The 16,352-nt window shown below is 44.6% G+C and overlaps 1 protein-coding gene across 3 annotated transcripts in view; it reads right to left on the reverse strand.

Annotated features, from left to right (window-relative positions):
- LOC110522275 (nuclear receptor coactivator 1) overlaps positions 1 to 16,352 on the reverse strand; it is a 94,650-nt gene that overhangs the window by 19,696 nt on the left and 58,602 nt on the right. For all 3 annotated transcript variants that reach the window (XM_090232888.1, XM_036975855.2, XM_036975854.2), the window contains exons 2-5: positions 16,229 to 16,334; positions 12,384 to 12,550; positions 1,267 to 1,373; positions 539 to 716 (exon numbers count right to left, since the gene is read on the reverse strand). In XM_090232888.1, coding sequence (XP_090089014.1) covers positions 539 to 716; positions 1,267 to 1,373; positions 12,384 to 12,550; positions 16,229 to 16,317 — 541 coding nt within the window. In that variant the 5' untranslated portion in view covers positions 16,318 to 16,334. The remainder of the gene's footprint in view (positions 1 to 538; positions 717 to 1,266; positions 1,374 to 12,383; positions 12,551 to 16,228; positions 16,335 to 16,352) is intronic.

Here is a 16,352-nt window from a genome sequence, read left to right on the forward strand (position 1 = left end):
AAAGGTTCCTCTCCTCTCTTACCTCCTGTCCATCCTTAATGGTTATGTACTCTTATAATCTCCAGCCGGCACAGCCAGAAGAGGACTGGCCACCCCTCAGAGCCTGGTTCCTCTCTAGGTTTCTCCCTAGGTTCCTGCCTTTCTAGTGAGTTTTTCCTAGCCAGGGTGCTTCTACATCTGCATTGCTTTCTCTGTGGGGTTTTAGGCTGGGTTTCTGTATAGCACTTTGTGACAACTGCTGATGTAAAAAGAGCTTTATAAAATACATTTGATTGATCCCCTCCTCTCTTACCTTTCTTTCATCTCCCCGTTATCATGTTCTTCTTCTCCTTCCTTCCTCATCTCTTTCATCGCCTTGTAATTTCCTCCTACTCGACATCAACCCCTCTTTCTTTGTCATTCTCGCTTTTCCTCCCTTCTCATCTTCTTAGCACCTCTCCAACCTCCCCCCCCTCTCTCCATCCTCTCCTCCCATCACCATCATCTCCTGCCTCATCTCATCCCCTCTTCTCTCATCCACCTCTCCTGTCGTGCTCACCGAGGCTCTTGGGCAGCAAGTTGCGGACAAACTCGCCGTGGTCTCCCACATGGAGGATGCTGTAGACACTGGAGGTAATCAGCTCTTCTTGGGTGTAGCCTAGGTAACCTGTCACATTCTCCGACACAAACACGATCCGGCCCTCGCGGTTCACCACAAAAAAGAAGCCGTCCAGAGCCTGGCCCGAAACAGAGGGAGGGACAAAAGAGGGGTGAAAACGGACACCTCCGGAGGAAGGGGAACACAAAAAGGGAGAAGGGGAGGACCTCAGCCTCTCTCTCAGCCCCAGCCCCAGGGAAAGTGGGCCAGGAACTAATGTGGCATACTGACACTGGGCCTCACTGGGAAACTACCACCTGAGTACCACACATACAGTCACTGAATCACTCTGGACAATACAGAGAAAATGTTGAAGACAGAGAGATTCTAACTAAATTGCCATCATCCCTCAAAATTACATTTGAGCTTTTACACAAAAACATACACAACACTTTATCTAACTTTGTATGAATCTACTGTGAGCAGGTGCAATCTAACTACCCATGTATTTACTAATGAGCAACCAATGAGCAACCAATAAGATGATTATCTAATCAATAAGATGATTATTTCTCACGAAAGAGCACCTGTGCTTTAGAAAGCTGCATTACTGAATTATCCAATCAATGGATACTTCATGTGTCTCTCACTGAAATTCAAATTCCACCAAGCTTTATTGTTTCACTCACCTCGAGCAGCAGCGGCCCCAGAGCCTCTTTCTCCACCATGCCCTGACTACTGGACGAGATGTCACTCTTCTGCACCTCGTCTTCCGGTGACACCAAAGCCGCTTTCTCTGCAGGGGGCAAATGCACACACAGATCTTAACACACAGATCTTAAGAACACACAGATCTTAAGAACAGCTCCAATACGGGGGGACTGAACGTGGGGCGATCAGCCATTGGTAGCATGTACTTTTAGTCTTCCTTATTTTACTGACATCAACCATTACATAGGCATTATGTAATTACTTAGTAACTCCAAGTAATAACTCCTAAGTAGCTTGTTATACAAGTTATTCCCCTCATAATGAAGCTGGTATTATTCAACAGAGAATAATGAACTGTGTGGGCTGTTGATTAACTGTGTTCTGATGACATCAGTCCAGCTCAAAGGGTTAGGGGGACTCAACGCAGCACATGACTACAGCATTCTGTAACTGTACTGTACAGTTACTGTACAGCAGCTAAAGCCAACGACTGGAAGTGAGCGGGAAACGCCTTGTTTATTCTGGCATGGACACCAATGCATACTGCTTTTATAATTAAACCATACCCCATGTAGATACATATATCATGTCAAAAACTCTTAAAAAGCCATTCAACAATGACCCAAATCTCCTCTTGGACCTGGTGTAAGGTTCTACTTAGGACAAAAAGGGCCAAAGAGAGTGATGAGGAGAGGGAGCCAGGGAGGGGGATCGTGGATCTGTGTATTGTCAAGTGACAATGTTTTTTTTTCTCTTCTTGATCAACGACCTGATGATAGGCTGCTGACGCCCTGGCCTGGCCCTGGTGTGGACAGAGAGAAAGATGCTGATCTGAGAGATGATGATTGATGCCTGAGGCCAGCAGGGTGAAATAGAGTACAGATACAGAGAACTAGACTGAGCTGGATCGAAGAGAGAGCGAGAGAGAGGCCGGACCTGCCATCACATGTCATTACTGTACTGTAGGCCTGACAGAGAGAGAGAGGAAAAAAAATATATAATTACTTGACGCATTGGAAAGAATTAATTAAAAAAACAGCGCAAACTAGAATGCTATTTGGCCCTAAACAGAGAGTCTACAGTGGCAGAATACCTGACCACTGTGACTGACCCAAACTTAAGAAAAGCTTTAACTATGTACAGACTCAGTGAGCATAGCCTTGCTATTGAGAAAGGCCACCGTAGGCGACATTGCTCTCAAGAGAAGACAGGCTATGTGCTCACTGCCCACAAAATTAGATGGAAACTGAGCTGCACTTCCTAACCCCCTGCCCAATGTATGGCCATATTAGAGACACATATTTCCCTCAGATTACACAGATCCACAAAGAATTCGACAACAAACCCAATTTTGATAAACTCCCATATCTACTGGGTGAAATACCACAGTGTGCCATCATAGCAGCAATATTTGTGACCTGTTGTCACAAGAAAAGGTCAACAAGTGAAGAACAAACACCATTATAAATACAACCCATATCACTTTCTTTGGCAATGTTAACACGTTTCCCATGCCAATAAAGCCCCTTGAATTGAAATTCAGAGAGAGAGGCCAGACCTTTCATCACATGTCATTACTGTAGGAGAGAGAGAGAGAGAGAGAGAGAGAAGAGTGCAAATGAAGGAGAAAGATACAGCGGGAAGGAGGCAGACATGAGAAAGAGGAAAGGATTAAGGAAGGGAGGACAATAGAGAAAAGAGGAAGAGAAAGTGTCCCAGTCTTTCTGTTAGCCAGCCTGTTAGTCTATAAATATACAGTTTGATGTCAGAGATGCTGTATTATTCATGTCCAGTACCTATCACCACACTGTCCTCACAGGGCAGGACTACCCTACAACCATAATGAGGAGAGGACCTCCCTCGCCCCCCTCCCCTCATTCCTCGCTGACTGGGCCCAGTCTTGGCCGGTGACACCTGATCCAGTCCCACCAAAATGCCCTCCCCTACCTTCAGTCTATGCTCAAACCATACACCCCCCACCCAGAGTACTTGGTTCGGGCCCCCTCTAGTCAAATCTCTTCTGTCCTGGCAACCCAATGGGGAACAAGCTTTCCCTTAACGTCAGGACAGTGGAGTCCCTACCCATCTTCCGAAAACGTCTGAAACGCTACCTCTTTAAAGACTATCTTAAATAAATCGCAATGACGGCCCCCACCCCCCTCATCCATTTTTAAATAATTAAATGCACTTGTGTTTTACTACTACCACTGACTTTGCTGATAACTACTCTATTGAGGAAATACGGTTGTGATATGTAGTTGTCTCACGCAGTTATCGTAAGATGAATGCAGTAATTGTCGCTCTGGATAAGAGCATCTGTTAAATTAATAAAATGTAAACGGAAAATGTAGGTCACGACCAGCATGATGTCAGCACGCAGTGCTCACTGTACCGACATGTCCCCACCAAGTAGCCAACAGCAGGAGCAGGGAGTGATACTATACAGAAAGAGGAAGGAGAGAGAGGAAGAGAGGAAACAGAGGTACTTTTCACCGTATTCCCGACCACACCAAGTCAATCTCCTCCGTATCCTCTCCAGGGAGAAACAGAGAGAGGAGTGTATATTTATGAAGCGCAGGCTGGCCGGTGCCCAGGTCTTAAAATCAGGGTGACGAGTGAGCACATCACTGTGAATCATGTGTGGTATTCCAGGAGGCCAAGTACTGAAACCAAAACACAACAAAGTCCTTCCGTAATTAGGTTATTGACAAAATCAACCAGGGCTAGGTGAGGACTTTATGGTACAGAGACATGAATATCCTGCAGCAGGCCTGCTGGTTGGGCCGTGTGCTGCACTACTCCTCAGATACACTACTCTACCACTTTCTGGTTGTCACCAGAGCAGTGTTTAACTTCCCAAGTGTGCAAATGCATGGGCAATTCCAGTTGTTTTGGGAATTGGTGGGGCTAACAGGATACGGAGTATTTTTCTCCTTGAGGATGTGGTTTTCTTCCCAAAATAGTTAAGGAAAACATCTGGAGTCTTCTGAGAATTCAGGGTCTGTCCTTGTCTATCTCAAAATCAGATAGGAGAGGGTTGAGAGGGGGAGTGGGACACAGGGGGGGCAAGAGGTGAAAGAGGGGAGAGTTGCAAGGGCGCGAGAGAGAGCGAGAGAGGGGCACAAAGGAGCGGAGTGCGGGCCTCGGGAGAGGAGGGGTGAGCGGAGCGTGTGTGTTCCTGGTTCTCCCTGCATAGGGGAAAGGGAAGCTGGGCTGTGCGAGAGGCCCTCTTGCACAAGGTCAGGGGGCAGGGATCTCAGCCATTGGCTGCTCTCTCACACATCCTAGCTGTGACTGACATCGCAGGGGCCGCTAAGACCCTGACAACCTTATGCCATGGTTATTTCAGCTCGAAGTAGGCTCATGCGGGGGGGGGGGGCATAAAATAAACAGAGGATCTCATCTCGTTCAACAACCCCCAAAGCCTTACAAGGAGGAAAACACACACACACACTGACCCTAATGGTTCCCCTCATTTCACTGAGGCTGAAACAGAGAAAATGACACCTTCTACACAGCACAGAGGCTTTTGGTGCTAATTCCGGTGCAGGCAAGTGAGCGCCACTGTTTACTCTTACACTTCTACTCCACTGCGTCTCCCTGCCTGTCTCTCTGCCTGCCGGCTCAAGGCCAACACCAGCCCTCTCTTAGTCCGTTGGGCCTCCGGTACTACCCTATTCTAGATAGGAAACAAGGGCTGGAAGGAATATTCTAATTTACACCAACATTCTGAGTCTCCAAGCCTGTTTGTGATGATGGGAATCAGGGCCAGGAATTAAAATACGTTTAAGCAACTACGCCCTTCTGTTAGGCAGCCATCTTGTCTAATGTATATACACTACAGTGCTGCTTAGAAACGCCCGCTGCTTGTGTGTGTCCATACTAACAGGATGCTTGATGGGATCTCTGACGGCAGGGAGAAAGCTGGGTAAATACATACTGAACCATGTAGTCCCTTAGACACAGATCTTGGATCAGATTTCTCTCCCCAAATCCTAACCTTCAAACATCAGAGTGAAAAAAAAAACTTGACCTTAGATCAGAGCCTCAGGGACAACGTCATCATCATCCTACTCTAACTGCTTCAGTTTCCATCCAGGCTATGAGGGTTGTAGTGCGATCCTCATTATTCCAATGGTGTGGTCGCAACATAATGAGTGTCATGATCCGAGGGGTCACAGTTAACTGAAAATGTTAAGGCGTGGACCTAAATCGGACAACCTCCTACATCGCTTTGATCTAGCCCATCATTTCAAAGCCTACAGGTTCCAAATCCTAGTAGCCAAATACAGCTACATTACTACTACATTGGTTTTTGATTTATGGCCTACACTCTCAGAAAAAAAGGTACTGAATTGTACTTAAAGGGGCACAATCTCTTCACTGTAGTGGCCCACTAAACTATTAGTTACAGATACTTGATTGTACCCTTGCAGTTCATACCTTTAGGGGACAAGACCGCATCATTTTTACATATAAACACAGCAAAAAAAGAAACGTCCTCAGTGTCAACTGTGTTTATTTTCAGCAAACTTAATATGTGTAAATGTTTGAACATAAAAAGATTCAACAACTGAGACATAAACTGAACAAGTTCCACAGACATGTAACTAACAGAAATTGAATGATGTGTCCCTGAACAAAGGGGGGGTCAAAATCAAAAGTAACCGCCGGTATCTGGTGTGGCCACCAGCTGCATTTGGGGCGGCCGGTAGTCTAGTGGTTAGAGCGTTGGGCCAGTAACCCGAAAGGTTGCTAGATTGAATCCCCGAGCTGACAAAGATCTGTCGTTCTGCCCCTGAACAAGGCAGTTAACCCACTGTTCCTAGGCCGTCATTGTAAATAAGAATTTGTTCTTAACTGACTTGCCTAGTTAAATAAAGGTAAAATAAAAAAATAAAAAATAAATTAAGTACTGCAGTGCATCTCCTCCTCATGGATTGCACCAGATTTGCTAGTTCTTGCTGTGAGATGTTACCCCACTCTTCCACCAAGGCACCTGCAAGTTCCTGGACATGTCTGGGGGGGGGGGGGGAATGGCCCTAGCCCTCACCCTCCGATCCAACAGGTCCCAGACGTGCTCAATGGGATTGAGATCCGGGCTCTTCACTGGCCATGGCAGAACACTGACATTCCTGTCTTGCAGGAAATCACGCACAGAACGAGCAGTATGGCTAGTGGCATTGTCATGCTGGAGGGTCATGTCAGGATGAGCCTGCAGGAAGGGTAGTTCAACAAGTTCAGTCTGACGATGCTGTGACATACCGCCCCAGACCATGACGGACCCTCCATCTCCATATCGATCCCGCTCCAGAGTACAGGCCTTGGTGTAACGCTCATTCCTTCGACGATATAAGCGAATACGACCATCACCCCTGGTGAGACAAAACCGCGACTCATTGGTGAAGAGCACTTTTTGACAGTCCTGTCTGGTCCAGCGACGATGGGTTTGTGCCCATAGGCGACGTTGTTGCCGGTGATGTCTGGTGAGGACCTGCCTTACAACAGGCCTATAAGCCCTCAGTCCTGCCTCTCTCAGTCTATTGTGGACAGTCTGAGCACTGATGGAGGGATTGTGCATTCCTGGTGTAACTCGGACAGTTGTTGTTGCCATCCTGTACCTGTCACGCAGGTGTGATGTTTGGATGTACCGATCCTGTGCAGGTGTTGTTACACGTGGTCTGCTACTGAGAGGATGATCAGCTGTCCGTCCTGTCTCCCTGTAGCGCTGTCTTAGGCATCTTACAGTACAGACATTGCAATTTATTGCCCTGGCCACATCTGCAGTCCTCATACCTCCTTGCAGCATGCCTAAGGCACGTTCACACAGATGAGCAGGAACCCTGGGCATCTTTCTTTGGGTGTTTTTCAGAGTCAGTAGAAAGGCCTCTTTAGTGTCCTAAGTATTCATAACTGTGACCTTAATTGCCTACCGTCTGTAGCTGTTAGTGTTTTAACAACCGTACCACAGGTGCATGTTCATTAATTGTTTATGCTTCATTGAACAAGCATAGGAAACAGTGTTTAAACCCTTTACAATGAAGATCAGTGAAGTTATTCATATTTTTACGAATTATCTTTGAAAGACAGGGTCGTGAAAAAGGGACGCTTCTTTTTTTGCTGAGTTTAGTCATAGAGTACAAAAGCGTACCTTTAGAAAAGGTACACATGTGAATTTTTGGGGTATCACCACAGTGACAAAACAGTTTGTTCATTTGAATAGGCACAAATTGTCCTCTTCTTTAAACCAAGTGCCTCAAGTGTACACGCCTCTCCGCCATCCCACTTCTAACACCAATGTAGCAAATTCAGGGGGTAGCCCCACCTGGGACTCAAACCTGGGCCCTGCGACAAGCCAACACTTTACACATTATGCCAAGAGGTCTGTGTTGGGTAAGATCTGTAAAATATTAATTACAGCTATTTACTGTCACATGTTATGTTAGCTTTTAGAACTTTAATTAAGAAAACCATAAACCACTTAAACTGGTACAACACTTCGATTCAAGATTGGCCCCACCAAAAAATAACTGAAAGCCAAGCCCCCCACTAAGCCACGCCTCCAATATAATGAGGCCCCACCATTATAACACAGTATTTAGATTCTGTAAATAAAATGGTCAATTCTTCTTCATCATTGTACCTTATGGTGGGTACAAATATTTACCTTTTTTCAATACAATGTTAATTTGTAGCTTTTCTGCTTAGCCAAGGTTAAGATTAGTACCATCAAGAATCAAAAGGGTACACAAAGTGTACACAAAATACCGGGTTTTTGTTTAGTGTGTGATGATGGTACCTTTATTTTCAAAATATTTGGTACAAAAATGAACCATTATACTAGATTATCCGCACGTTGGAGCTAGGAACACAAGCACTTCGCTCCACCCGCAATAACATCTGCTATATATGTGTATGTGACCAATACAATTTGATTTGACAAGTACCCTAAAAGGTAACAGTACAGTAAGATGTGTATTTCTGAAGGTACAGTATCTGTATTTTGATATTTTTGTACCTCAGGGAACAATACTTTAGCCTAACTTAACCTTTTTCTAAGAGTGTGTTAACCCCCAAACACATAGAGCTGAGAATGATAACAAGATGGGTTGGGACAACACTGGCTAGATGTCAGGGGCTGGAGGGAGGCTGCCTTGTGAGAAGCTCTGTTAAAACGGGTGAGAGGTCATGTCCAAACAGTGTTAACACTCTTCTGCCGAGGTCAAGTTCAGAACCCAAAATGTATTCAGTGCTCTGGTTAGGCCTACAAACAAGCTGATTGTACACTTCAGAGTGTCTCAGGCCCTGGGGATGTAGAGGTGAGGGGGTGCAATGGGGGCCTTTCGTTCTACCTATAGACGTCATGCTTCAGCATCTAGTGCAGGGATGCTTTTCAGTGGCAGGGACTGGGAGACTAGTCAGGATCGAGGGAAAGACAAACGGAGCAAAGTACAGACAGATCTTTCATTAAAATCTGCTTCAGAGCGCTCAGGGCTTCAGACTGGGGGGCGAAGGTTCACCTTCCAACAAGACAATGACCCTAAGCACACATCCAAGACAACACAGGAGTGGCTTCAGGACAAGTATCTGAATGTCATTGAGTGGCCTAGCCAGAGCCTGGACTTGAACCCGAGAAAACATCTCGGGAGAGACCTGAAAAAAGCTGCGTAGCAACGCTCCCCATCCAACCTGACAGAGCTTGAAAGGATCTGCAGAGAAGAACAGGAGAAACTCCCCAAATACAGGTGTGCCGAGCTTGTAGCGTCATACCCAAGAAGACTCAAGGCTGTATTCGCTGCCAAAGGTGCTTCAACAAAGTACTGAGTAAAGGTCAATACTTATGTAAACGTGATAATACGTTTCATCAATATATGTAATCAATTTTAGAATAATGTGGAAAAAAGTCAAGGGGTCTGAATACTTTCCGAATGCACTGTACATTACTCATGCTGGTTTGATGAATAAGTCATCAGATAAAAAAATACATGGAATGAAACGCTGCCACGGACAGCAATCCACCCAATTATACTATTGTAAGATGACTTTAACGCCCCCACAGTCACTGAGCAACTCTCTGCAACTTCATTGGCAGCTTACAGCAATATTCTGAATACATTTGTTGTGCATGTTTTCCTCAGTCATCTGAATGTCCCCCTTAGTTCATAGAACTGTAGTTATGTAAGTAACCTTCGATATCCGCTATTAGTGGCTGGGACAGGCGGGAAAAGCGCACATCTTGAAATCATGTCCCTGCTTCAAATTTGACTATCTTTTGAGCAGTTGGAGCTATTATCGACTATGACCCCATTCCTGAAAGCTCAGACTCTCAGGAAAACATACGTATATTATGCTTCTATCTAGGACGCACCAGCAGGACTCTTTAGAAGAGGAGTTATGGATCTGAACAGAATAATTCTAATACATTTCTGATGCATTTCAATCACTCCAAAGCATACTTCCTTCAGAGTGGAACTTGACATATCTTTGTATTAACTTTTGAGATATTGGCAATAAGGCCAGAATCAAACTAGTTTGATTTGTTTCTGACACAAATTACTTGATAGTGAATAGATTGATTAATGTATGAATACATTTGATATCCCACTAACCCCCGTTCTCCGATGGGTATGGCAGCTTTCCCAGTGTGGTTGTTTAAAAGTGTCTTCCTCAAACATATTAGTGAGTACTACCACTGCTGTAGAGTGACACCTATGGCTAATCCCATACTGGCAGTGTGCAGGGATTGACATTAAAGTCTGAAAGGCACTTGCCCTTCGGGAGTGCTTCATTTGAGCCGGATCCTTACGGAACAGGATCCGGCACCTCTCCGTTTTTACAATTGTGTTTCCCGGGACCTATTTGGCCGGATCCAGTAGGCTTCCTCTACATGAAAAATAAAAAAATCAGTTTGCAATGTAAAAATTATAATAAAAGTGATCAGAGTTAATTCTCCTGCCCCATAAATAAACGTAATGTGAAAACGTAGATTTTGGTTTGCGCAACATTATAGCCTAACTGTGGATAGTGTTTATTTTCCCCAATCATAAGGCCTATAGCCTGGGAACGCACAGCAAATCTGTCAGGGAACGCCATTCAGCCAGCACAAGTCTTTTGAAATAGCTCAAAAGCAATCGCAGGAAAACATAGGTTGGAAAGCGAATGGTTCCTGCTTCAAAGAAAAGTCTAGTCTGACAGTAGGCTGACAAAATATTTTATCAACTTCCAAACAGGTCTATCGAGTAAACATTATTTTACAAAGTAAAACAAGAGAGATAGGCTTTTGGCATGAGAGTATTGGCAATTGTCGGCAAGTTGAGCTGCACATCATTGGGTAAGTCGGTGAAAGCTTTTCTAGGACTATAATTTCCTGTAACTGTCATTTTGATCATTTGTTTGGTATTAAAAAATATTATATTAAAGTCTCCAGTCATATAAAATGACATAATTGTATGAAATGTGTTTATAAAAGGCCAAAAACTGTTCCCCATGTGAGAGCCTTCTTTAAGGGCCTCTACTCTAATGCTCTATGTCACTACGCAAATGCGATGATATCCATATGCACTGCTTTATTATAAAGGTGGGCTTTCTCCATCCTTTCCGGTACCTCAGAGGCCCCCCAGGTCATCCCCCTCTCACAATCACTTTCTGTTCTGGCACCTAGACATTTACAACTTAAGCACTACCCTTCGGAGAAGTCAAGAGTATTTTTTGGTTGCCCGAAGATTATGATCTTCTGACAATGTAAATTATCTATTTATACACAGAAGTACCGTATACTGCCTGCCTTTCTCTTACACATTAGGGGAGGAATCAGAAAGATCAGTACTGGAATTCTTTGTGCTTTGGTTGTTGTTAGTAAAAACAAATCTCAGAACAGGCTCAACTTGCCGGACTGCCATAAATGCCACGAATTGTCTTTCTTTCACTTAAATAATGTGGAGGAACCAGAAAGATCCGTTTTAGGCTACGGGAATTCTTTTGAGTTACTATATTTTTTAAAAGTTATTCAGCTGCACAGTGGGGCAACCTCAGAGCAGGCTCAACTTCCGTGATTGCTCAGTTCACCTGCCCCAGGCAATAGGCAACACTTAATGTCAATCCCTGGTGTGTGTCTGAGCATGTGTGTGTGTGCACTGAATGTGTGTGTGTGTGTGTGTGTGTGTGTGTGTGTGTGTGTGTGTGTGTGTGTGTGTGTGTGTGTGATTAGTGCGACCTGGAACAAACACCAATGCTCTGGCTCTTATTGTTTTATGGCTTTTCCATTGAACACTGACCAGTTACTGATTAAGAGACGATCTGGGAGAACAAGCGGCGCCACTAAGTAGAACTAACTGGGAGCGCTGCCCTACCAGATGCATAGAACTAATGATATGTAAGGGTACAAAAGATGCATGCAATGATACGTAAGCACCAGAGCAATATGGGCCTATAGAGAACAGAGATACGGCTCTGGTAAGCATTAAGTATAGTAACATAGGATACGTGTGGATGGGGATGTAAGGATCCACAAGACACAGCAGAATGGAGTCACAGCTTTCAGTGAGTTAAAGGTGGGATTAGTCTGGTTTGTCATTCAGCCCTGTGGACTAAGAAGCATGATTTCCCAGGGGTCCCTACGGCTGGGCAGAATTCACCGAGCGACCTAGACGTCTTTAGAGGGACTGGGGGATTGAGGGGAAAAAAGAGCAAATGAGTAAAGAAGTGAGGGGGGTGAAGTGACCATGTCGGTCAGTAAAGTGACTGAGGGGAATGAGAGTGAGAATGGGAGCATGTGTGTGTTTTTTGTTTTACTATCCTTGTGGGGGGGTCAGATGTCATCACAAGGATACTAAAACAAGGAATATTCTGACAAGTTGGAACATTTGGCCTCTCCCCACAAGGAAAAAGGCTATTTTAGGCTTAGGGGTTAGGAGTTAGGGAAAATAGGATTTGGGAAAATAGGATTTTGAAAGGGAATCAATTGTTTGGTCTCCACAAGGATAGTAAAACAAATGTGTGTGTGTGTACTAGAGTGAGAGCAAGACAGCGCATGTTTGTATGCAAATGAGTGGTTGATTAGTGAGTGAGAAAGTGTGTCTAATGTGCTGGTGCTCACCCTGCTCGCGCCGTTTGATCTGCTGGATCTGGTCCACGGTGCTCTTGAGGATGTGGCACTTGTCTGGCTGGACGTTGAGGCTGGCCATGTCGCCCATGTTGGCAGACAGGAGCTCGGCCAGCTCGTCTATGTAACGACACTCCAGCTCCCGCCGACGCTTCTCCACACTGCAAGGACAGCCACACACACACACAGTTTAGGTTTATTTCTGAGAAATGTTCAGAACTTGATTTTATGGCGTGTTAGCTGCAACCAAATGAATCCTCCTTCGCAACATAAAGGATAACTTGACCTGACACAGAGTTCATGAAACACACAGAGTTCTAGTTCGAGAGTACAACAGACACGCACAGGAGTTGAAGGATTTCCTGAAGGACAGGAGACAAAGAGGTGAATGAGATGACATTGTAGAGTATTGGAACGCAGCCCTGGGCTCATCAGAGAGTATCCAGGCAGACTGTCCGCTGCTGGGTTGGTACCAACGAGTACGGGGAAGGATGGAGGGGAGGATCAGGGCTGGGAGGGTCTACAGGGCAGCGGGCCTCTCAATAATTCATGGCTTCTATGAAGGGGGGGGGGGGGCAGTGGGACCAGAGCAGAGAGCTGCAGGAGAGACCAGCGCTGACAGGGCAGAAAAGCAGACCAGTGCAGAGAGCAAGAGAACAGCTGAGGAGAGGGGGATTAAACCTGCTGCCAGTGTGTTATTGTTCCACCTAGCAGGGCATCAACTGAAATCTCTCTCTCACACACACACACCCAGATCCGCACTCTAGCAACAGCCCAGCAGCTAACTGAGTTATCCTAACACTGAAAGCCCTACGAGCTGAGAGCAACCCTGGCTAAGAGCTGAGAGTGACTACTAGCTCTGCACTGACCATGTGTGAGATATTAGAGGAATGCAGGGACTGACTACGGCTTGGCTTGACCTTGTTCTCTCAATTATTTTGCCCGCTGAAGCTGAAAGTAAGTTGCAGAAGAAATGTGGTAAACATGATAAATATGAGTGATAAAATGGTTGGATACTTGAGATACTTGGCCTCTAAAAGAGGATAGAATGGGATTGATCGCATTTGCAGACTTATGTAAGATAGCCTACTACTCGTAATGTGATGAGTAGATTGGATAGTCATAATTCAGGTTAATAATATAACTCAATCACTGTTTGCAAAAAAGGCTGTTGAATGCATGGCTGAGCGCGTATAGAGTAGAGGCCTGGGCTATGATTTTATTTATTTATGTATAGACATGAGTAGGCTAATTAGCCTATATAATTGTGGGAATTTAATTCAAATCTTAGCTTCCCCTAGCCTTATGGACATGCTGAGACTATGTCAATCTGGTGGCAATTTTATTTATCTGCTTTTCATTTTTTTTAAACAGCCAGCTATTAATGGCTAACGGAAACCATGGTGTGTGTGTGTGCGTATATGTGTCAGAGTGACTATATTTGACTAATGCCAGTGTGAGATCAGTATTTAAATGACAAGATGCACGTCTCCGCCCTAACAATTGGAGTCGTTGTCCCAAAGGCGGGAAGGCAGGCAACAAGCTTGGTCCAAAATAAGCCCACAGAAACGCATTGGCCTCATTTTCACTTCTTCCTCAATGGTTTACACACACACACACACACACACACACACACACAGAGCCCCTCCCCCTGCCTCTCACACCAGCAAAGTTGAGAGATCACATACTCCTCTCTGACATTTGGTTTCAACTCGATATTTACATCCCACAGAATCGGTCAAAAAATGATAATAATAATAATATGGACACAAACACATTGAGACATTATTTTACTGTAATAGAGGAGAAGTTAAACATTATATTGTTAGAAAGGTTATCTCAACTATTCAAATTACACGCAGAGCAGACACTACTAAAATGAGTGCCAATGAACATTGATTCTGGAAAATATATACCCAGTTTGTCACGCGCGGCATTGGGGAACTGCTAGCAGCATTTTAGCCAAAGACTGTTATACTAGCTTTCTAGTCTGTGTTTTATAAATGGGCATTTAAGCATAAAACACAATTATTATCATTCTGAGAAATACGGTAGGCCACTTGATTTCAACATTTGAACAACGTGGACAGGCTAGCATGCTGTTCAAACAGTCAGAGACAGATAGAAGGGTTTGTTCATAACAATTCAACTGTTCAACCTGGCTAGTTAGCAAATAGATCCAAGTTGGCTAAACTTGAAATATAAAGATTAGCTGGCTAATCACTAGCACGTGGGCTTGGGATTGTTGATGAGACCCGTGTTAATTTTCTATAGCCCAATGCCTGCTCTGCTCTGTTCTAGTGACATTTGTAACAAAAATAGTATTTTCATAGACTTTACAGCCAGATACAGTTTACAGACTTTACAGTGCATGTCAGGCACTGCATGGGCTGGTGTAGAAACAGACAGTCAGCTCTGTACTGTGCGGTGGATCAAGCTGCAGTTACATCAGCAAACTGAGGCCTTGTAGAGGAGACTGTAGCAATCACCACAACCAACAAAACACACCTCCTCGCCAACCTTCAGCCACTAACATAGCATCTATAGGGCCAAATCCCCATATACAGTACAATGCATTCGGAAAGTATTCAGACCACTAGACTTTTCCCACATTGTTACATATTGTAAAATTGATTTAAATTTTTTTTCTTCCTCAACCTACACACAATACCCCATAATGACAAAGCAAACACAGGTTTAGACATATTTGCAAACATATTAAAAAATAACAATAGCAAGGGTCTGAATAGTGATCTATTTCTATGAGACTTGAAATTAAGCTCAGGTGCATCCTGTTTCCATTGATCATCCTTGAGATGTTTCTACAACTTCATTGGAGTCCACCTGTGGTAAATTCAATTGACTGGACATGATTTGGAAAAGCACACGCCTGTCTATAAAAGGTCCCACAGTTGACACTGCATGTCAGAGCAAAAACCAAGCCATGAGGTCTAAGGAACTGTCCATAGAGCTCCAAGACAGGATTGTGTCGAGGCACAGATCTGGGGAAGGGCAACAAAATATTTCTGCAACATTAAAGGTCCCGGAGAACACAGTGGCCTCCATCATTCTTAAATGGAAGAAGTTTGGAACCACTAAGACTCTTCCTAGAGCTGGCCAACCTGCCAATACTGAGCAATCGGGGGAGAAGGGCCTTGGTCAGGGAGGTGACCAAGAACCCGATGGTCACTCTGACAGAGCTCCAGAGTCCCTCTGAGATGGGAGAACCTTCTAGAAGGTTAACCATCTCTGAAGCACTCCACCAATCAGGCCTTTTTTGGTAGAGTGGCCAGACGGAAGCCACTCCTCAGTAAAAGGCACATGACAGTCCGCCTGGAGTTTGCCAAAAGGCACCTATAGGACTCTCAGACCATGAGAAACAAGATTAAATAATCAAGTTTAGAATAAGGCTGTAAAGTAACGAAATGTGTAAAAGGTCAAGCGGTCTGAATACTTTCAGAATGCACTGTAGACTAAAAATATCTCAAATTCTCACACAAATCTACCATTGACATAACTACATGATAACACAAGAATTCAAGCTAAGTGTGCACAGGCTCAAACTCCTATTCCTCAACACCAATCAGGGCCATAGAAGCGGGTAGCTTCTTGGGTTACTATGTAAACACAGATGAACATGAGAGAACAAATCTGAAGGGTAGTAGCAAGGTTATACTGTACTTATGAGGGGACGCTTCTTGTTGAGTATGTGTAGTGGTGGAAAGAATTAACTCTTGAAAGGCAATGAAGACCATCGTCGTCGTCATCATCATCTTGTCAATCGTTCTGGATAAGAGTGTCTGCTAAGTGATTAAAAGGTAAATGCACCGTGTTCTTACCTCTGCTCTGAGGTGTCGCATGGTGAGCCCTTCCTCTTGCGGGACTCTGGCGTGGCAGGTTCCAGGGCACTTTCCCCTACAGCACTCATTCTGAGCTTCAGGACACCTGGTGAGAGAAGAGAAT

This window comes from Oncorhynchus mykiss, chromosome 4 (genome assembly GCF_057628025.1).
Source record: "Oncorhynchus mykiss isolate SJ-2025 chromosome 4, ASM5762802v1, whole genome shotgun sequence".
Taxonomy (NCBI): domain Eukaryota; kingdom Metazoa; phylum Chordata; class Actinopteri; order Salmoniformes; family Salmonidae; genus Oncorhynchus; species Oncorhynchus mykiss.